Below are 23,410 nucleotides of genomic sequence, written 5' to 3'. Positions count from 1 at the left end.
GCTGGTTCTACGTACCTTAGGCCTATCACTTTAATCAATCAAAACATACTTCGCACCAGATTCTCCACCCTTCAATTTTCCCATCTGGACATGCTAATGCCAATGGTGGAAGTCAGGGCCAGGAGATTATTTGAGATATTTGACTGCAGGTTGTTTTGTACTTCTTTTTCAGGTCTGTCAACAGCTGTAACCAGCATGTGTGTGCTTCAGAAAAGGTACTTCTGTTCCAGTGTTCTATGTTTTTATTTTTATGTAAGGTTTAGCAATTGAATGGAAGCTTTCTAGATCTCTGCAAGAATATGTTTAATTTGTTCATCTTTTCTGGATTTCTAGTGCTATTCTCAGTGGGTAGAAGTGCTTTTTTCATTTCTCCTCTCAGTTCTACACATCTTACGTAGTGTGTCGACAGGTATTGATGGACAAGCAATTTACAATAATCTCTTATGGTGCTTATTCTGTAGCTCCCTGAATTACAAGTGACATCCTAGCAAAGCTGAACTGATCACCAGATACTTGCATAGTGTTAAACATGGCTTCTGAGGCTGCTCAGAATTTCCTTCAGCCACTGTCATCTTGGATGTCTCAAATATATGAAGCTATCCAACAAGCAGGAGACTCTATATCTGCTTCACTGCTGAATTTGAGTGGAGTGGGTCGTAAATCAGAAGAAGAGAGGAACCGAGACTTGGAGAATAACGAAGTTTATGAGAATTATTCTGAGGAATTGGATGATGAACAACACTTGGACCTCTGGGATGAGGAATACTTATATCCTAAAGAAGATGGTCACATTGGAGGTCCTGATCTTGCTTCACAAGACCTTCCTCATGGCTCCAGCGTGGGTCAGCAGAGGCAAAACCAGGTTAAAAATACCAGCAGCTTACCAGAACAGTGTGTTGAAAGCTCTTTGATAGCCAGGTCTTTGATAGCCAATGGATCCTACTGGACAAATGAAGATCTCCAGACACTTGATCGGCTTCCTCCCATTGTTGAGGAAGAAGGTGAGCCCTCCACGAAGATGGGAGGTGATGAGCACAACCTCTGCTTGGGTAGTCCCTTAAAAAGTAATAATGGCAAGGCAAGTTTTGCAGGTAAGCAGCTAGCGTGCACCCTGACAGTATTATCCAGACTTCACTTTTCTGGTGTTGATTTGATTTAGTTGCTAATCTGCTCATTATGTTCTGTGTTGTCATTGTTTCCCACAGATAAAACAAAACTTCCCAAATCCCAAAGAAAAATCTAACCTTTCCTCTTGTTTCCAATTCTTCTTTCGTTCATGAGACTAATCTCATTGAAATAAATGGAAATCTCCAGGATGAAATGCTATTTATTAGAAGGCGATTGGGCCCTGTTGCTGTAGCAAGGAGTATTTTGCCACCTCTCTATTTTGTTTCTGGTAGCAGGACCCTTCAAAGGGAGTGTTTAGCCTTAAGCCTTTGCTTTGAGAACCATCTGCCTTTGCGTCATTGCTATTAAAGATATATATAATCTCAAACCTTGTTTCTTTGTGCCAGGAATCTCAAGATGTTACTGTGCCATGTGCTGTGAAATGCTGTACTAAAAAGCCAGCCATATCTCATGATTTTATGGATGAGAGGCTCCCAAATCGCTTTCCTCCCCTCCCACCACCCCCACAGGCTTTTCAAATAAGACTGAAGAGGACAGCAGGCAGGAGATTAGGGGAAGGAGAACTGAATTTGATATTTTCAGTTTTAAATAAGCCTAACTATGACTCCTGATCACAAAGTGACATGAACAGCTTTTCAGATGATTGTGTTCAGAACTGAATTTCAGCCATGTGACTTGTACTCATTAAATACTGCTGTAAACGTGGCTAGAATTTACCTTGGTTGCAGAGGAGTGATGGAGACATATGTCGCAACCACAAGCAGGAAGGTGCAGTTCTGCTGTCACCATCCTTGGGTCTTACCATGTTAAAGATGCTCGTTAGCAACATCCTAGAAAAGGGGATAAGGGAGGAAACGGGGTGGGGGGAGTGAGTCTACAATTTGGAGTTGCTGAAGAACTTTAGACTCACTGAGGGTCTTCAGAATTTGGATTCAAATATGTAAATTCCTTATGCCGAATCAGGCAGTAGATGCTCTTGAAAATGCTTGGTTTATAATGACCAAGAGCTTTTCATCGCTCTTGGCTTCTAGGGAAGTCTTACATATTTAGCCTTTTCTGTGCAGACTGTGGAAGATCAGCCTGTTTGCTTTTGTATTTAATAGGAATATCAGACTGAGAGGGTATAAACCTTGACGGTGTTCTTTAATGAATGTTAAAATTAGCACTTTTCTTTATTACTATTCCTCACACTGTTATGGCCAGGGAGTAAATAATTAAAAAGTGATTTTGGTCTAGCTGTTCTATATCCCAGACTGGGACTTCTTGTTTCGTATTCCAAATGAATGATTGCCAATTCTCAGGTTAAGCACCCCAGAGCTGTATCTCTTGGAGCCCAACCTCTAACCTGTACATATCCCCCTACCTTCTGGTACCCCTATGCATGCCTGTGTGATATCTTGGCACAGGGTTTGTTCATAGGCCTCAAGTCATTGCTGCAGGGCTGGATTTACTATGTGTACTTGCATTACTTGTCTAGTGTGTGCACAGATGCCATGGAGCAGGGCATGGTAGTATCCTTCCAAGTGGTCGTGGGGCCATGGATCGTCCTGGAAAAGTGCTATCCAGGGCGCAACTTTGCCTTCTGCAGAGCTGCTACCCCCAAGAGGGGCTGTTAAGAGATTCATGACATATCCCTCAGAGAGGGCTGGGGAACAGCCGTGTGCTGGAACACATTATTCCAGTGGTGACCTCCAGATCTTTGTCCTGTCTCTGAGCTGCACCATGGCTCACAGCGGATTGGAGAAAAGGTAGTGAGCTTTCAGGGAAATGGGGGCCAGGAATGGGCTGCTGTCGCTGTCAGTGCAGTTTCTTACTTGCAGTCTTGCTGACAGGGACATCTGAGAAAGAGGGTCCTTTAGGAGCATGTGATGGACGAGATGAATTTTCTTGGTGAGAGACACATAGGTGACAGACAGATGCCCATCACTGCAGCTAAAGGGGAGGGTCACTCTGAACTTCTCTCACAGCTGAGAGCAGGTACTGATCAACTTGTTGTTCGACCCTCTGTTGATATTACTGGCTTTCCTTCATAGGAAGCTGTCCGGAGCCACTGTGGGCCAGAAGGCTCTCTGGCCACAGAGAGCTCTCCACCACACACATTGTTGCCTCCTAGAGCTCTCTACTTCCACATGAAGCACTTTGGGGGCATTGCATAACTTTTTACACCAGAGGGAATGTTACTTCAAATGCTCTCAAATAGTCCTTTATCTTCTTATCTCTGTAATGCACTGGACAAAGGGCCATCCAGTGGCCTCAAAGTTGGCTGTTTGAGGGTTGGAGGGCTGAGAGCTGATATCTTTTTTCTCAAAACTCAGTGTTCTTTAGTGAATTATACAACTCCCATTGTATAATGAGAGAGAAAGTGCTGAACTGTGTTTTGAAAATGTCTTCCACAAGATCTTTGATGCAGAAGAACTCGTTTTGCTCTTCTACGTGACCCTTCACTTCCAAAACACACACATGCTCTTTGTATTTTATTTTTCAACTCTTTATTTCCTCTTTTTCCTTTAGATTCATTCTCTAACATCAAGAGTGTGAACTCTTCTGATGGTAACCTAGACATGCAGAGAGACTGTAATATCCTGGCAACTTAAAATTTCAGTCATGGATTAAAAAGATCAAGAGAAGATGTTTGAGGTATCCTTATTTCTGTTAGCTTTGTTACCTAAACCTAAGTGTCAATGTAAGTGAGCATATGGGCTTGCTGACATTCAGTAAAGACATTCAGTAGCATTAATATTAGCTTTGAATACTTTTCCTTCCATTTGGCATTTTTTACCCCCATTTCTGCAAAATACATGTTTCCTGTTTATCCTTATATTCTTTTCAGAACATTGCATCTTGACTTTATTTCACTTAATGTACCATATTTCTCTCCACAATAGAATATTTTAAAGCTAGATTGGCACAAAACAGTAGCAATGCTGAATGCTTTTTGTTGCCATGGAAATATTTCTGGGCACTTACTGAAGACCTGGTTGCCAATAGTAATGTAACAGAAAATAGATATGCTTCATTTAGCAGCCACTGGTGATTAAAGAGCCACAGAAACCCGTTACAAGGTCATTCCAATATGTAGTTTATTGGGTGTAGGGGATAAAAAAACAACAACCCAACCCTAAATGAGAATAATTTTGTTTCAAAAAAGATGCAAAACAAAATCCAATATTTGTCCTCCTCTCTTAAGCTTACAGCATGCGTCTGAGATGAAGTAAAATAACATTATAGTTAAAAACCATCATTATCCCTTCTCCTTTTTATCAAATATGTTTTTGATGTCATTTTGCCTCCCAGGAAATGTTTCCTAGTTCCCAAAGTGGGTTTTCTGAGGCCCCAAAGCAGCACACACATTGTTGAAAACCAGTTTTAGGCTTAGGGATCTAATAAAGTGTTTGAGCAATGAAATTCTTGCGTTCTTAAGTCAAACATCTGTTAGACACTGTGAGGCATGATAATCAGCAGGGCGCAGGTTCGACTGCCGCCAAGTCCTGGTCTGTACTTAAAGGATGCTAATAATGTTGTGACAAGGACTCAAGAAAATTCGGGGAAAATTTTTTCACTTTGGATGCTTTTGATCCACAGTTTAAAAATGAGAAAATAGTTCAGCAGGTAATACTGCAATGCCAGGTGCTTGGTTTAAGAGGTTAGTGGTGGGAAGGCAGCCGCTTCCATGCATGCAGATCCCTGCCACTGTTTGCAAATCATATAGTTGTAAATTTTGCAAATACAGATGAACTATCTATTGCAGCTTCCTTGAGACCTTCCTTCATAGTCTAACTTCAGTGTTTCTGATAGAGAAACTGTCTTCCACTGCAGAATGGGGAGAAAGCAGCCTTTGCATCCCCCTGCAGCTAAGACACTGCTGCTCAGCTGACTGGGGGTGGCTGGCAAGACTGTGGCTGCCAAATCCATCATTACACATTTCGCTGAAGAACTGAAAAAAAGCACTGGAGCAGTAAGACACTTCTAAAAGTAGCGTGCTGCAAGCAGAAGGGTAGAGCTGGCCAGTCCGTCTGCTTCCCAGCCTAAATCTGCAGACAAAAAACCATAATAACAAAAAAGGTGAAGAGCAGCAATAATTGTGCCATTAATGCAGTAGCTTTAGTCCACTTCTTCCTCAGGGACCATGTCCTTCAGAAACAAAAAGTCAAAGTGACCATTAAGTTAGCAAATTCAGCAGGCACTGCTCTAAAATGCATGGGGACAGGCACACCAGCAGAGCTAAGTCTTCTGAATCAGAGTTGAAGCACTATTTTTTTCACGGGGAGCTCTTTGACTGGAGTCTCCCAAGCTATCTGACATTGTTTTCATAACCCTAGAGTAATATATAGGTAATCACTACACTTAAACTGCATGAAGTCCTAGGAGATCTTTTTTGCCATCACTTAGACAATCTCAGTGCTAGCTAAAGAATGCATTTCAGTTGCACTGAAGTAATTATTTTTGACCTTGGAACAGTACAAAGTTCGATGTCCTAATAGGAATCTTGTCTAGATGGCTAGATAGTTAACCTCAATATATGTGTAAGGGGAGGCCTCCTCTGATGCTCTGGGAGTTTTTAAAACTAGAAAGCACTATTGCATTTACTTACCTTGGCCTCCAGCTTAACAGGAGTCCCTGTTTCTTGCTGGTAGTTGCTGTAGTAGAGGAAATTATTCTTTCTGCTGTATATGAGCACTCCTGACCTCAGTAAATGACCCTTCATACAGTCAGGAATTCCTAGGCAAGAAGGAAGTTTTCATGAGGTCCTATAAACCCATATAGCAAAATATACCCATAAGAAAAAGATGGTGCTTGTGTGATAAATAGAACTTCTGCTTAAACCTAAGACTAAAGTAGATAGATGGCCAGTTTCCACGTAAAGATCCCAGGTGTTTATAGATTTTATCCCCTGTCTCGCTATGGAGCCAGCCAGTGTTCTATCCAGAATGTAGCCCTCTAAAAATCACTGCCTGTACTCAAAGCAGGACATTTAAAGAGGCTACACTGAATCAATAGCACCACTAGGACTAAGTGAAGGAAAGCAAAGACAGGCAGCGGACAAAAGCACTTCACAGAAAATACTCCTGGCTGCTGAAGTGAGAGAGAGCGCTAACGTGACTGGGGATATGCATCTGCTCTCTGAGGAAAGCAGTACGAGTCTGCTGCTTTCTGAAGTGAAGTGCAGACGTGAGTTTGCTCTGAATGCTTTCTCTATGGGAAATTCCGAACCACTCAGAAAGTGCTTGTGCACAGACTTTTGTCCTTGTGAAGGTGGTAGTATGTTTCTTTTTATATTTAAAGTACTCCTTTGCAATTCTGTCTTTTCAAAGTTTCAAATTATGAGGGATCTTCATCGCTGGTGCCAAAGTGTGTGCTGATGAGAGTACACAATATCCCTGAAAGGAGGGTGGATTGCGGCATATCGGCTTTACAGCTGAGGGAATGAAACCGAGGAGTGGTTCAAAACACAAATTTTCAAAGGTCCTACCATTGTGGGCTCTGTCTTGGGCATGTCAACATTGCTGTTCACTATCAGTCAGTGATTTTAGACACAGTATCTTTGTAATCTCACTGGAGATCAGGAGTTTGTGTTTTCACCAACTTCCTTGTCTGGTGGGCTGAGCTTCTTTGTGTCTAGGTCCTTAGGGGGCGTGAGGAAGGATGCTGTATTCAGGAGTACTTGTCATCTGCTCTTGCCATCTAGAGGGTTGCATAAGCTGTATGGAGAAGGGTGTATTTGAGAGGAAGAAATGGATTTTACCATTCAGTGCAGTTAAAGAACAAATTGTGTGTGTGAGCGTGTGTGTTTGTGCATGTATTTTCTGATCCACTTTTGCTAAGTGGCATCCTCTTCCCACTCCCCATATGGCAATTGCAACACTATCTTCCTCTGGGAAGGTTGTTTAGGACTCAAGAGGCTTCATTTACTGATAAACAGTATCTTGGCAGCATCTGGGAAGTGCTGCCTCTCTCCTAGAAACCCTGCCTCCTCACCTTCCATCTCCTACTACAGGCGAGGCAGGTGTGAATGATCTCATTGTGTTGTGGTGGAGGTTACGTGCAGGCATACTAGCAGCACTCTGTGCAGAGCTGGAGCATAGTATTTCTGTGTGCTGATACAAACAGTAGTACTTACTGTATTTATTTTTTTTTTTGGTTGGTGTTGCTAACTTGGCCCACTTTGTAGAAGGCTGTTTATGCAAACCCATGATGGCAGGCAAATGCTTGCAGAAGGGAATGACCGTTAAGACCTTTGGAAGCATGGATAATTGATCTTTGTTTCCTCCTAGCATCTTTGCATTGCTTAACAGCACAAGAATTGCAGATGTAAGCTTACATGAGTTGCTATCATTCTGCCAAAAAATGAGCTGGCGTTTGTCCTCACCTCTTGCCATATAAGATATGACTTCCTTGTGCCTGGTTAATTTTTGGCTGTTGGAATGACTTGTTGGCAGCAGTCATCATTTTGAGTGGTGTCATAGACTCCTGAAAGTTTTAGTAACTGGGGGGAAAGGCTGCAGTGAAAGAAGAGAGGAAGATTACAGACATGGAGGAAAAAGTGTGCAGTTTTATATACACTTGATGGTACTGTTGGGCTGTGTTGGTCTTCCAAGTAATGAGGAAGGTGTGGTTGGTCTGTACCTCTGCAGGTACCTCTGTACGCTGTTTGCGCGATTCTCTTGCAGTTTCCCCAGATGCTGTTAGGGAGGCTTCATCAGTATCTATTTGTAGGCCAACACGAATGACATAGGTTAAACTTGAAATCAGTCCATAGCAAAATCTATAGAAAATCCCTTCCAGTGACCCTGATAATAGCTCATGCTCTCATGGCTTCACCACCCTACCTTAAAGTTTTCTGATGTGCAGGTGGGTGCTCCCTTGTCTAGAGGGCTCAGTATCCATGTGAGGGGGAACTCACTGCACTGGTCATGAGTGCTTGCCCACACAAGCTGGGTGCTTGGAGGCATTTTTCTCCTCAGGCTGAGGAGCCCATATGGTCTATATGTAGCAGCATAATCTGTGTGGGAGTATTTTCCAGCAAATAGTATGAGAGTGGTGATGCTGGAGAGAAAGCCCTGAATTTGGATTAATGAGAGCACTGAGGTTTGCTGAACTTCTGCTTCACACGGTTAATTTTGAGGTCTAGACTTATTGCCATAAATAATGTAGCTATAAAACCTTTGGGCCTGAGGCTTCAGTTTTGCAATTGTCAGTAGGTAATGTAAAACTGCAGCTGAGATGTGTTGCCCTTACCCAGAGTTGTGCTACTTTCCAAGTCTGGCCTCATAAGCATATGCCACTGTGTGGTGAACTGGACCAGCTTGGTCCTTCAGCTGAGAGTTACCTGCCCCCTCCCTGTTACTACTGAATCAAGTGAGTTGGCCACATGATTGCTAAAACTGAAACAGGGGGAAGGGAAGGAGGACAGGATTGTCCCTTTTGTGTAACAGCTTTGATCCTGAACGCATGTGAGTCTTGTTGCACCACATCCTCACCCACTGCTGGTGCTGTAATCTGTGATTTTCCCAGGAGTGCTATGGAAACGGTGGTGTTACAGCAGTGGTGAAGGGGTGCTGTGGTGAATCAACCCTCTGGTAGCAAACAGAAAGTTTCAATTAGAAAAATCAGTGGGAAAATAAATATCTGCCTTGTTGCAATGCAGTTGTTATCGGTAGCAACCCCAAACAAATATCCTTGCAAGAGAGTTGATTTTCACCTTGTTAATCAGCAGAGACTTGTGGTTACAGTGTTGGGTGCTATGAATGGTGTGTAATCAGCATGCATATGCTGGCTCTGGCAGGTTGTGAGTGCAGTGTAGTGCTGCACTCTGCTTTAAAGAGGAGCAAGAGTCAGTGTTCTGGGTTCCCTGAGCATTTCCTTGGCCAGCTTGATTTCTGCTAGGTGGAAGGCCATTTTCCAGAAGAATCATAGAATAGTTAGGGTTGGAAAGCACCTTAAGGTCATCTAGTTCCAACCCCCATGCAATAGGCAGGGACACTGCACTCTAGACCATGTCACCCCAGTGTCTATCCAACCTGGCCTTGAACATTGCCAGGGATGGAGCACTTACTGCTTCTCTGGGCAACCTGTTCCAGTGCCTCACCACCCTCACAGTAAAGAACTTCTTCCTTATATCCAACTTGAACTTCCCCTGTCTAGGAAGCTAGTGCCAATTCAGAGAAACTTCCTTAAATGTAGTGGAGATATCTTCGAATTGACTCCCTTGCATTAGAAGGAGAAGTGTGTATCCAAGCCAAGCAAAGAAGTAGAAGAGGTGATTGATGGGGAACCCATTGTAGTACAAAAGCTACCAGGAAAACTGTCTTAAATATAATGCTTAAAAAGTGAAAGTTAATATTTGTTGGAAGAAAAAGACAGTGTTTTCTAACTCATCAGCCATTGGGATCAGCAGTTTGTTCAGTTTCCGAGTCCATGAGCATTTACAGCCCCACACCCCAGAGCATACACTGCACCTTGCAATGTCTCCAGCTCAGACACAGCATCTGCTGATAGAAGGTGTTTTCTGCCTCTGCAGCTGCATGTTTTCTTCAAGCAACCTAACCTGTGCTGACAAAGGGATGTGACTGCATCCACACCAGGGGTTTTCCTGGCTTGGCAGTGTCTCCTACAGTGTGTAATCTCTTTTTTCTTCCACTTTTCCACAAATCCTGGACCTGTGCTAATAAAACCCAGTAGCATAAGTGAAGCCTGACTCAATCTTACTCCACGCGTAAAATGTAAATTAGGTGACTGGTAAAATCAAGGATGATTGTGCTTCTGCTTCTTGGCTGCCATTTCCTTTAGCTGAGGAAGAACCTTAAGCGGCAAACTGAGAGTCAGTTTGAAGCTGAATCCCATGTTCCTGTTTTTGAAATCCAAATTTGGGAGTAGGAAAAAAGCAACAGGAAAATACGTTGATTTTCATGCTGTTTTCTGTGGGCAGTTCTCTATTTCTTTGCGCAGCAGTGTGCGGAATTGGAATTTATTGCTCTGACTGCTGTATTGTTTGACTATATAGCTTCTTGATGGCCAGAGCCAAATAATGTCTTGCTTCCAATTACTCTCTGACTTTCTTAGTTTCCTTGGGTTTTTTTTCCTCTTTTTGTGGGAAAATTCCCCTGGTATGGAAGCTGCCAAGTTGTGATTCTCTCTCCCTGCATTGCATGGAAACACCCAAATGTGTTTGCCTCTGAGAGCTTCCCCGTTGGTTTGGTCATGGGGTGAGAACAGACGAAGAGGTAGAGATTGACATGTTGTAGAAGCAGGACACTGTCCCTTGATGCTCATCAGTGTACCTTACTTTTAATACTGGGCACCAAATGGTTCCCTGGTTGGTATACCTACCAGAAAGTGACAAAAGCGCGTAAGTCTGTGTGCAAGGAGAAAGCCCAGCTGAAGGCAGCCTTTTCTTTGTTAGGGTATGACCCATTTGTGTTAGTCAGTGATGCATGGTCACTGTGCACAGTGTCTTTGTCCATAATGGCATGTGTAGAAGTGTGGGTTTACTGTATCACAGTGGATTCTTCGTCAATTTTAAATACATTTGAGGTCTAGTTGGATGTTTTGGATTTTTTGTGATGCTACAGGGTGCTTTCATTAGTCAAGACTGTAAATCAGATAGTTATGTTTCTTGTACTTCAGTCTGAACTTCAGTTCAAATTGTTGACAGCAAGAGAAAGAAGATTGCAGATTGAAGACAGTGCAAATCAGAGCTGTAGTTGCATAGGACTTGGTAGTAGCAACTCCACGTATGTTGCTGTATGTTTCCTTTACAAACTGCTCCTTCTGTTTTTCAGAGAAGCTTTAACAAATCCCTTGTTTGCAGCAGACCTTTCCGGTTGTTTAGAAGTAAAGGCCTTTTCTTTCTGTTTGCATTTCTGGGTGTTTCCGCACATGGAGATGTTGCAGATCACTGTTTCTCTCTGTCATCCTGATCATGAAAATTTTAAGGCCAGGCCTATGTGACTTCTTCTATAATAGCAAAGAACATGCCACGGAGTGCTCCTGGGATGCTCCGGGAATATGCATTATGCACAGAGGTACTGATATCATCTTTGGTTATATGGTCAAATCCTTTTTTTTTTTTTTTCTATAGTGCTTCTGCTTCCTCTGGGGCTTGGTGATGCTTCCATTGAAGCTGCCACTGACTTCTGTGAAACAGAATCAAAATCTTTAAGAAGAAAGTGGGCACCAAAGGGCAGCATTAAATGTATAGGAAAAGCAGAAATTTGGCATTTGCAAACTTTTCATTGTTCAGCCAAAATGACTGTTGTTTGTTATTGCTGGGTTTTTGACATGCAGGCAGAGAGGACACATGTGGTACGTCTATATTTTACACCTACACTATGTATTTTGTTCTTTTTTTTTTTTTTTTTTTTCCTTGGATAAGCATTGAACAAATGAGAAGTTATTCTTTATGCTTAGTAACACTGTTGAGAATTCTTGAAGTCTTTATTTTATGCATTTTAGCTTAGTGTGTTTGGATGCCTGTAAGCTAACTTTGTGACTGATTGGGTGTTTGAAATTTCTGAATAAATAGTGGTAGTTGGAAATATCTTTCAAGAAAAAGAGGTCACCCTCCTTCCCCCCCCCCACTATCTCCTCTGGGGAAAAAAAAAAATCCCACATGCCTCCTTATGAGTGGTGGGAAGTTGATTTGTAAACCAGATGCTGCATAGGAGTAATTGAGTTGAAGTTGCTAGAAATATGTATATGCTATGCAACATCTGCAGATCTCAAGATGTATTCATTATCTTTCCAGAATTTAGATTGTAATTATGGGTCCTTTATTTCAGTTTCCATGGTGATACAGAAAATGTTTCCCCCTTGTCCTTTCCTAATCAGGACACTTGTATATTTGAATGGTGAACGTTTTTCTCTCCCCTGGGTAAAGTTAGTTTTATTAATACAGAAATATTAAGTTGACATGGAGCTCTCTGCTTCTCAGGCAGAGATTCAACAGCAGACATATCAAGTGTTTGATACAGATTGCCCAGTGCCGCCATTTAATTCGCCTCGATGCTAGTAAGAAATAGCATCCGGTGTTATAACAAGTGATGAAGTCATACTTTGGGGATTGGTAAAGTTAAAATCAAAGTCAGATGTCCAATAATATATCAAACTGGACCAAACTCCTCCCCTCCGTCCCTTCACCTTTCCTCTTCTGTCTCAGAAAAAGGGCTCTGCTCTCTTTTGCACATTTAGGCTATAGGGTTGCTACAGCTTGAAATAATACTTAAAAAATTCAGAAAATTAAATTTAACTTATTAAAAACATATTTTTAACAGCTTATATAAAAATAATCAATTTTTATGATAGGTGGTCACTGATCATTTACAAACTAATGTCTAAAAGGTAAGAACTGTTAGTTTTTTCCTCCAGTTGAAAGCAATTTTCTAGAAGGAACAGCAAGCTTATTGTCAAACTGGCAAATCAGACCAGCAGGTCAAACCCTCCCACGTGGCAGTATGGAAGAAGTCAGCTTCTGCTGGGCTGGTGGTGGGAACAGTTTGCTCTGATGCTGCCAGCTTCCTTGCTTTGTCCTCTGCCCACGGAGTTGACTGCTGTCTTCTGTGCAGCAGCAGATAAATTTATGGAGCAGCGACAGCAGTTGTCATTAAGTTTATACTACAGATTTTCAATAGACTCAACACAGTCTGTAAAATCAGGATCCAGTTTCCCCGCCTCTAGCTGTATGGCTGATGTGAGATTTGAGGTGGAAAAACATGTTTCCCTCCCAAACCAGGCAGTGTCACTGAGAGAGCTGCCCTCCACCAATTTGTCTGCAGTGTCCTTTTGTTCAGCTGCTTGGGTTTGCCATGGTCATTATCAAAGCAAGTCTTGGCAACCATGTCGTACATTCCATGCTCAAGAGCAGGCAGTGCACCGGCCGCACTTGACAGCTGGCTTGTTCACACATGAACATGCATGTGCACACCAACTGCCCGTTGTCCCCACTGTTCTCTTCTCTGTGCTGTCAGTGGGTCAGGATGTCCTGCTGTTGTGGTTCCTTGGTGCTGATGGCAGGGAGATCAGCAAATGCCTCTGCATTTTAATCCTGATAAAGCAAGGCCAAGTATATATAGTACATATTGAACCCTCCTTCACCCATCTGGCAGATATTCACGCACTAATGAGGGTGCAGTCATCTCATATTCAAAGCACGTGTTGTAGCAGGAGGGGAAGGGCACTCACAGGGATGTGCTCAAATGTGTATCTTCACTTTTAAAGGTTATAATTTACATTGGTCTCCTGAGTTCCTCTGCTGCTGGCAGATGGAGTCAGCAGCGCCTGTTAGCCAACTGCCGTAATTATGTGTTCATGCTATTAACCCAGAGCAAGTTATGTCTGACTTGCTTTTTCTGCACAAAAGAAGTTCCCTCTTCACCTTAGCAGGAGCTGCAGGGGCCTGGAAGCATGAAAAAGTTTTCAAGCACTTTGCTTACTACTTAGTCTTTGCACATGCTAATGATTTTACAAGTGGTTCTCTGTGTTGTGTCTTACTTTGTGTTCTACTCTGTCAAATACCTTACCAGAAAACCAATAGGGTCACATGCAGAGTTGGGTGAGGTCTAATAATATGTAAATGTTGCTGATGATACAATACGAAATTCACAGACTTTACAGAGGTTTGAAGAAGCAGGTGATTCTCAAGTTCGTTCCTGAATCCTCCCTAAACTCTTGGTCCCATTTTTCTTCCTGGAAGGTCCGTCTGAGAGCTAGGAATGTGCTGTGTTGTCTGACTTCTTGGCCAAGGGCATCAGACAGTCTAAAGCCTGAGTTGTGATTTTTTTTTCCCGGTAAACAGTTACAGGGAGGATGAAGAACAGACGGCATCTTCAGGCAGCAATGATTAGGTGATTAAGCAGTTTGATATCTCTGTGTCGTGCTCACAAAGTTTTTGATCAGAAATATCTGAAAAAGCAACACCAGCAGGCATGGACCATAGACCCAAATTCATCCATTTGCTCTCCAGACATGAGGAATACGGTACATAGGTATCTGAATGCAAAGATACTGTTTGCATGAAATAAAATTTAAGAAGTTGGAGTCTACGGTCTGTAGCCTCCACATGGGGAGGTTCTTTTGTTGTAGAGAACAAGTCCTGAATCTTGCTTTCTCACTTACTTGGTTTCCTTATTGGTTACCTGCTGCTCATTTCTAAAATGCTTAGGGGGAAGAGTCTGAATCCATGTCCTGCTGAAGTCCATGAAGATCTTTCCGTTAACTGTATATGGCTTTTGAATTCTGGCTTCTAATCTACTGGGATTTTCATGGATTTTATCACCAGTCTTGCCAGAGTAAAGACTGCAGGACTTTGTTCTAATTATTTTTGATCTGTGCCATGTAAGTAACTTCCTTAGCAAACCTTTTAGCAGAATTGAATGTCTCCTTTTGTAACAGCTTTGCAAACACAAGGTGAACAGTGAATTATGCTGTATCATTTGCCAGCACATCCGCCAAATGTCAGGCAATGACAGAAACTAAAATTTATGGCACAGAAGGGAAGACTTTTATGATGTTATATGGACTAATGTAATGACTCTTTTATACAAACAGAGATGAAATGCATTTAAAAACATAGCTACTTAGAAAATTGTCCTGAACACATTCTAAAATCTGGAGAAGTTCATTAGCAGGAAGAGTCGTGGAAGTGCCCTTTGTTTTCAGTTCAGTAGGATGTTTGAATTTTGAAATATAATTGCTTGATTTTATTGCACCCTCTGATCAGAGTGATCTTTTTAAGATGGCTCTCCATTGAACTCTTCTTCTGGCCTAACATGGTGCAGAGTTCCTCTTGCTTTTCTTTTCAGAGGTAATATTAATATTGTTGAAATAGGTGTTCAGAAATTAGATGAAACCAGATGTTGAAGCTTACTTCCACTAAGACATTTGGTACTCTGCCTCGTTCTTCACTAAGATCAAGATTAGATCCTTCGTTACGAACAAGTGTCTATGAACTAATCCTTGGGTATGTCAGGTCTCCTTCAAGCCCAGAGAGGCTTCCGAGGTGTGTAGAGCCACTGTTACTGGGTGTGCAGCAATAGTTGCACACACCCACGGCTCCTGATAAGAGATGTTTGGGAGAAAAGCTGAGTGGTTGGGGTAAATCCTGGATAACCCACACCCTGCTACCCTCCAGTTGCTGGTCTTAAAACTCCATTTGTGTGAGAGTCTGTTTTGGCCCCTAGCTGGTGCCGTGATCACAAAACACAGACAGGTTTGTGGGTATAAAGCCATCGTTGTGCCCTGAGGGTAGATCAAACACTGTTTCAGCTGAGCATATTATCTGGACCTTTCTGGGTGGGAGGGATGAAGGATCTTTCGAAAATGTCAAGTCCAGATTGGGCTCATGGCACTTTCAGACCTTCTTTGGACTCTGCCCAAGACTTCTCTTCTCCTTGTGTTCTCTTACCAGACCTTTTCCTCATATAGCTGGTAGTTTTCTCACAGAATCAGAACTTTGTAACAAATTTAGGCATGCAGTGAAGTTGAGCATCTCGGAGAGCCCTGAATAGCTTTTCTCCCACTCAGCCTTGACATACGGCAAAGTTTTCTCACATCATGTTCTTACGTGAGATTTTCCTTGACCCTCTGTTTCTGTTATCAGTGTCATGACAGTCTGCACTTTGGACTCATTTAGATTTAACTTTTGCCTCTTAAAAATCTCTGTAGTAACCTGAATAGAGCTTGGAAAGAGGAGTGCTCACTGCAGGAAGGAAGTGTTTGGAGGATGCTCTTGGGGAGCTGAATGGTTTGAATGCCAGCTCTGCCCACAGCCTCTCTGCAAATCACCCTGTTAATAAAGAGCCTATTTTAGTCCTGGAAACATGGAGTCTTCTCAGGCATTACCCAGCATGTGGTAAATTAAACAATCTTGGCCTGATTGCAAAATGTCACTTGAAATTTAAGATCCTTTTTCTCTTTAACCCCTAAAATTTACAAGCCATTTTTGTTTAGATTTATTGTAATTGGATAATAATTCTGCTCCTTTGAGGCTCTTCTAGGAAGTTTTTTAGCACTTTTTGATGGCTAATCTCAAAATAACCAGGGGCAGGAACACTGCTCGGTCTCCCTGCATCTGATTTGATTCAGTGTGAAGGAGCACGTAGTGCTGGGATACCATAGAGTGATTTGGAACTGGGGCTGTACCAAAAGCCAGGCCAGAGAATTAGTGCTGCTTGACGACAGATATGCCTCAGTTCTACAGACTCATATCTCTGCTGCTGTTACTGTCTTTTGGGAAGAGAGGTAGGGGGATTTCAAGTCCAGAAGTACCTAGATCCATACTGAAATTCTTCCCTCCTCTGATCCATATTTAAGCAAGTTCTTAACTTTCTGCATGTGTTTATGTACAGTTTATATACAATCTAGAAGAAAGGACCAAATTTCTTTCATTTTGGAAAATCACAAAGAAGAGACTTGCTTTTTCTTGTAAAAGTACAGTGATTCACGGCAGTCCACAAAGCAAACATTGCCTTGGTCAGCACAGGTAATAGGCATATATGGAATTCTTTATCTCAGTGTTTCTTGCTGGTCAATGAACTATGTGGTGTTAATTTAACAAGAACTATTACACTCCATCTTATAACTCTGGCAGTGTGTTTTAGGAAGTGATGAGGCCTCTCAGGACATTTCTTTGGCACATTGTAACGCTTCGTAGAACTGAGAGATTGTGTATCACTGAAAAAGAAGAAAGATACTGTAGGTTAACCAGGCCACTTACCTGCAAATGTGAGGGGACATTTTCCAGCCTGATTTTCAGTGTTTGATGTGCTGAGCTTTCCTGTGTCTTTGGGTAGATGCTTCCATGTGCCAGTACCTTCCAGAATTCTGTCTGGAGGTGATGCTCATCACTTTCCTCAGTTTCTTCATAGCCAGTTCTCCAACCCTGAATGCAGACTTTCCTGATTTATTGGTAATTTATGTTCCTCAGTATTCCCCTTGCCTCCTTCCTGGCCTGTGGGCACATGTGACACAACAGGGAAAGGTTGGGAGGCAGGACTGAAATAAAAAATAAATCACACTCTTTTAATAAAAAGTACTGTCTACCCTTAATTTTAGAATTGACTGCTATCGCTCTGTGGGGACTTTTGGCTAACTAAATTTCAAATAGGTAGATAATGCTGTCTCAATGTATATCCCTGACGCTGTGCTGTTTATTCATGTCAGGTATTCATAAGACATTTGACATTTTCTTCCTTAAAGATCTCTCAGGTAAATTACAGGCGTTTTACTGCTCTGACCTTTTCCTTTACATGAAGAACTTTTGTTTTCACCATTTTTTTTTTGTGAATATAATGTTAGAATGGATGTAATTGGAGAGCTGTAGTTGTTCTAGTCTGTATAGTTGGGTTATTACCTGTAATGATCCTATAATACTGGTATTTGTAAGTGATCATCTCTTACCAAACTACTTTAAATTTAAAGTAAAAGACTGTTTCACTGAATGGTTTTGGTGAATCACCTTTTCCATTCCTTTCCCTGAATACTACATTTTCTTTCATAACACATTTTGTGCCCGAGTCTTAGGGAGATGGCTTGCTCTATTAATATATTTCTGGAGTTCTCCTGTTATGAATAGCCTTTTATGGCTTTAATGTAGTTTTTGTAAATTCCTTTATTATTGATCTAGATATTATCCCAGCTGGAGTCAAAACCACAAGACAATTCTGTGAGAATAATTTCTTACTACAGTAGCATTTTGTTCTGAAAGCCTGCTGTGTGGTGTGTGCTTTGATGGATGACCCACTGTTTAAAATGTGTATTAGACGTTGGCTTGCTAATTAAATGCCTTAAGGAGCGCCTGTACCCATTCAGTCCCAGTAAATTTGTGGAATTTCTGTTATTTTATTTCTTGCTTATGTTCTTGTGTTTACTTCTTTCTATTTTCTGATTTTGTAGAGAAGAATGGGAGTAATACCAAAGAATGAAATTGCTTTCTACCCTTACTCAAGAGTTTCAGCTCAGGGCAATGGTGAGACAATGAGGGCTCTCAGTTTCAGGACTAGGTCTGCCAGGGGAGAATGAGGAGGAGAAGAGGTGGGCTTTGCATTTCAGAAGGTAGTGAGAAGAGCACAGAGAGATCTGAATTTGGATCCCTTTTTCCTTCTGAAGGATTATCTCCCATGTCTCAGAAGAGGACCATAATTACATATATAATAAGTACACATAATGACAAAGCTGCTAGGTGCTCTCAGACTTCTCTGTTGAAGTGCCCATGTTTGGTATGTTTTACTGGGAGGGAGGATGTGAGACCATTCGTAGTTGAAAAGAAGGGGATAAAGTTACTCTCCTAATCTCTGAGCTGTTAAATTGAAAGAGTAGTCAAGGGGGGTAGGGACTTCTGCACACTTGCAGGAAATGTTTCCTAAGTGTAATCCTCATTCCCTTTATTGTTGTTGTTTTGGTTTTTGATGGTGTTTGAAGGTTTTTTTGGAGGGAGGGGAAGGGTATTTCATTTGAGGTTTTTTGGTTTGTTTGTTGTTTTTTTTTTTTTTGGTTGGTTGGTTGGTTTGTTTTATTTTGGTTGTTTGTTTTTCTGTTTTTCTTTTTTGTGGAGCGGGTATGAATCAGAAACAGCATATTTACTGCAAAGGTTTCTGCAGAGCTGCTCTCAATCCCTTCATCCCTCAGCCTGTACTGATACTGGGTATTGCCCTGACCCAGGTGCAGGACCTTGTACTTGGCCTTGATGAACTTCATGAAGTTGATATTGGCCCACTTCTCATTGCCTGTCAAAGCACCTCTGGACAGCATTCCTTCCCTCAAGTCTATCAAGTGTGCCACTCAGCTTGATGTCATCTGCAAACTCATTGAGGATGCACTCAATCCCACTGTCTATCTCATTAATAAAGATACTGAATAGTATTGGTTCCAGTATGGACCCCTGAGGGATATCAGTTTCACTGATCTCTGTTTGGAAATGGAGCCATTCACTGCAACTCCTTATTTATCAAATATTCCATCTGTCAAATCGCTACCTCTCTGATTTAGAGACAAGGATATTGTCAAAGGCCTTACAGAAGTCAAGTTAGATGACCTCTTTTGCTCTTCCCTTATCCACCAGTGCAGTCACTCCATCACAGGTGGCCACTAGATTACTCACGTAGGGTTTGCCCTCTGTGAAGCCATATTGACTGTGTCTAGTCACCTTCCTGTCATCCATATACCTGCACATATCTTCCAGGAAAGACCTGTTCCATGATACTACTGGGTGTAGAGATGATGCTTACTGGTAGTTCCCAGGGTCCTCCTTTTTATCCTTTTAAAGAATGGGTGTGAAGTTCCCCTTTTTTTGGTCACTGGAGGGTTTTGCCTGACTGCCATGACTTTTCAAGTATGATGGAGAGCAGCTTAGCAACTACATCAGTCAGTTCCCTCAGAAACCTGAATGATCTCACTGATACCTTCAAGTAAATGCCCTGTGTTCACAACAGCGACTTCTTTAGGGAAGAGGATACTGTACTCTGAACCAGAGAAAACTATTTTGTTCTCATTGATAAACCTTACTTTAGCCCATGGAAGAAGTGTGTAGGATCAGATGAATTGGAATTAATGAAAGCCGACAGGTAATGAGGGAACACATCTGCCCTTAGTCTCTCTTGGGACAATTTAGCTCCAGTATGGGATTTGGAGATTCCTAGTTGGCTTGTGGGACTGGTCATGCGCAACCCAAGTTCTCGGGGATGGGTGGTAGGGTTGTGGTGGCACCCTGTTACGAAACTCTTTTCCTCACCAGCACAACCCCCTTGAGGCAATGCTAAATCCTGTCCTTTCCTCCTTATCCTCCTGCATAGAAGCAAATTGCTGATACCTGTTCAACAGGCCTGTGCTGTGCTTTTCTGTTATTTGTCTGACCTGTGTTTTCATGGAAGTGGTTGCTTTGGGGCTGCAAGACAGCCCCAAGGCACTTCAATATCCCAAAAACTCAATTGATAATTACATTTGGTGGTTAATTTCTTCAAGTAAAGGCAGATGGTTTCTCAGTTCAGGATGGCGCGAGAAGCAGCCATGTTCTCTCCATCAAATGCTGATTTATACAGGCTGTGGTGTTTTGTAAGTTCAGTGCTGCAGTACTCAGAGGTAGAAACTGTCTTGCATATGTGCAAAAGAAAGGAAAAGAGAGAAAAGCACATTTTGGGAGGTGAAGGGAGAGGAATTTCTTTTAATCGCTCTGAAATTATTTTCTTCTGAAAATTATTAGATCTGGATGGACTAAGCCAACTGAGTTACCAAGACAACCTATCCTATTTTGAAGATGACCATTTATCTGTTGATTCAAGAACAACAACTGAGAGTAGGGGCAGAGGGCAGCGTAAAGAGCCTAGGATGGAGTCCAGTATTGCTGATGGCATTAGGCGGCAAGCCACAGAAGGACGTTTGGAAATGGATAACAACCAGGGTTTTGAAGTAAATGATGCTACTGACAGCTCATTGGCTTGGAGCCCCAAGGTATGCTGAATTGTCCTGTATTACACACAGTGTAAGCTTTTGAAGTGTATTGGGGGCCAAAAAATTTTAGAGGAGAAATGAAGTGAAAAATTGGTCAGCACAGAATAAGATAATGATACTTCCCTGTGCATGTGTGCATGAACATACGCCCCTCTCTACGTGTTTTCCCTTTTTCTGTTTTATTGCTTGATTTCTGACTGAAATCTCTGAATTGAAATTGCAGCCATTAGCTGCCTGACAGCATTTACTATCATTTAGCAAAGAGCAGTCTTTGGTGGCCCAGGGCTTTGATATTGGCTGTATGTGCAGGGTGCATGTCTAGGGATATGGTGTGTGGTCAATGGGTCAGATCTGTGCCTCTTTCCAGGTGGTTTCTATGGTTTAGGCAGTGGGAAGCATCTGGAAAGCTGGAGGCAGCTGGTGGGGGTGGCCCATGACTTAGCCAAGTGACCAAAACTCTGGTCCCCGTTGATACTAGGCATCCTTCCAGGGAAGGAGAGAGCCTTCCCTGAGGCTGGAGCTCCTCTGCTTTCCCTTAGCTCTGCACCTTTAATTTGAAGACTCAAGAAAACATTACAGATTTTAAGGCATTGTAAACACTTGATGACTTAGCATCTCCGTTTTCTCTCCTGTTTTTTCAGTGTCATGTGTGGGGTTTCATTATTATTTTACCACAAGATTAAATTTCTGGAAAAAAAATCAGCCTGCATCAGACATATTAAAAGAACAGCACAAAGGTCACATCTTCAGCCTGAGTTAAAAGATGTTCTTCAGCTGTGGAATTAATACTTACTTTGAGCAAAAAGGCTTTGAGGGAAAGTTTCCTTTTCTCAGAGCAAGCTGCCTGCAGCACGTTAGAGATGGAAAACAGCTCCTTGGTGCATATGCTGCAGCCCTAAGAGGTGTTTTGAACAGATTTGGGCTTGCTGTACAATCCAGTTCCACAAAATACTATGCTACACATGGGAATTCCGTGCAGTGGCAGCCCTGCCCTCTCTTTGCTGCTTGCCTCTGACATGCACTGTTTATCTACCATTCTGAGGCTCATTTCTCCTTTTCCGCATTTGATGTGCATTGCCATGGTTCACAAGTGCCACAATGTCTCCAATGTCCTCTTGCATTTCTTTGGAATATATCTCTTGTTTTGCTCCTGGTATCTACATTTTAAAAATGCAAAGACTGATTATAGAATCAGGGGGAAGATATGACTAAGTCCCAGTTTATCTACTACAAGTAGGTTCTCTTCCAAAGGTATTGTGTGGATTAATGAAAGACTTTATTGCAGGAACTAAATGTTCTGACATGCCAGAAGTGTCCAAGCACTATTATGCTCCACTCAAAAGACCTTTCTTTAGAAACAAAAATGATAATTTTATGCCCCTGCAGTGGAACCACAAGTACGATTTTAAGCCTTGTCCATAATTAGCTGCTATTTCAGGTTTCACTGGCAGAAAATTACTTATTTTACCTAGTGAAGTGGATATTGGCTGTCCTGAACAACTGGGTTAGACATATAGTATCAGTCAGTATACTTGGCTTGACCTCTCAACAGCTATGCTGGGAAAAGGGAAAGAAAGAAATCTGGATGTCATGCCTAAAACCCACACTTCCCTTGTATTCCAGTTTAAGTGTCTGTATAACCAATATGTTCATAAAAGGACAGCCCTAGCTCAGCTCTGAAAGCTGAGGGAAATTCTGTTAATGACTTCCACAGAAAAACAATTGGGCTTCTGTAAGCTTTGTGTGCTGAAAACCTGTACAGGGATGAGTCCCAGATAGTCTGAAAGGACCAGCCCATGAGATCTCTAAAGCTTGGTTGCACGCTGAAAGGTCAGTGCCACAGAATTTAGCATTTCTCTTTCTCTCTGCCTCCAGTTCATGCAGTTTTGTCTACAGTGGATGCGGCCACAGCTATAGTAGCACAAATCAAGATTTCTTGAAATCCAGATCCTTTCTAGTTGTTCTGTCAAAACGCAGATAGCTGATCTTCAGTCTACTCTACATGCTGCCAGGAGATGAGATACTCAGCCCTGTTGGGGCAGGGAAGTGCTCTTCAATCTTTGTACCTGTGGGTTTATGATGAGTTTGCATTCTCCAGCTCAGGCATGTTGATGAAAGCAAAGTTATGCTGCAGGCACAGTTATCTCCACATTTTAGCAGCAGTTCTTAAATGTGCCTTGATTCCATCTCCTCAATAGCAAATGCACAGATGAAAGTGGGGAGGGATGAACATGTGGAACATGAGTCAAGCACAATCCCGTTACGTTTCCTTCTTAGATATTATTTCATCAACCAGACAGAAATAACTTGACAGCTACACAGCAGCACTTAGCATTTGCATAATATCACATTCTCTCCAGGCAAGCTGGCCTGCCTTGCATTTCTGTCTTTGCAGCCTGCTGTTCATAGAGCAAGGCATTTTTATGGGCAACGAAGTAATTCTGTGTGCTTTTATCCATTGGACATCACTTCCGCAAGATATATGACAGCAGGTCTCCATGACTAATATGCACACAAGGACTTTCGTATTCACGTGCATGAATCTTAAGCGCGTATGAAAAGCTGGAGCATTGCACATCATGACAGGTGAATCTGAGCACTCAAAAAGTAGAATGACAGCAAGTAGGTAAAATTTCTGAGTTTTGTCCAAGGTCTTGTTTGAGAGACATACCACCCTAGACACTTCTGAAGGGAATTACATCAGAAGTCCTCTGGCCCGTCATCTGTACTCTTAACAATAAGATTCCTATGTTGAAAAGCAGTGTTACTTGAAATGTGAAAGAAGATAAATGTTTGAGGAGGAGGGTGACTCAGACTACTAGTGACAGGCCTTAATTCACCTTCT

At 42.1% G+C, this 23,410-nt stretch overlaps 1 protein-coding gene across 1 annotated transcript in view; it reads left to right on the top strand.

Annotated features, from left to right (window-relative positions):
- Positions 1-529: 529 nt before the first annotated feature.
- The window catches only part of SYT16 (synaptotagmin XVI), a 37,469-nt gene continuing 14,588 nt past the window's right edge, over positions 530-23,410 (top strand). Inside the window, exons 1-2 of the mRNA XM_010019456.1 lie at positions 530-1,091; positions 20,318-20,565. Coding sequence (XP_010017758.1) covers positions 530-1,091; positions 20,318-20,565 — 810 coding nt within the window. The remainder of the gene's footprint in view (positions 1,092-20,317; positions 20,566-23,410) is intronic.

This window comes from Nestor notabilis, unplaced genomic scaffold (assembly GCF_000696875.1).
Source record: "Nestor notabilis isolate BGI_N333 unplaced genomic scaffold, ASM69687v1 scaffold7438, whole genome shotgun sequence".
Lineage (NCBI taxonomy): Eukaryota > Metazoa > Chordata > Aves > Psittaciformes > Psittacidae > Nestor > Nestor notabilis.
The sequence above is the reverse complement of the archived record's forward strand: the minus strand, read 5'-3'. Positions and strand labels throughout refer to the sequence as shown.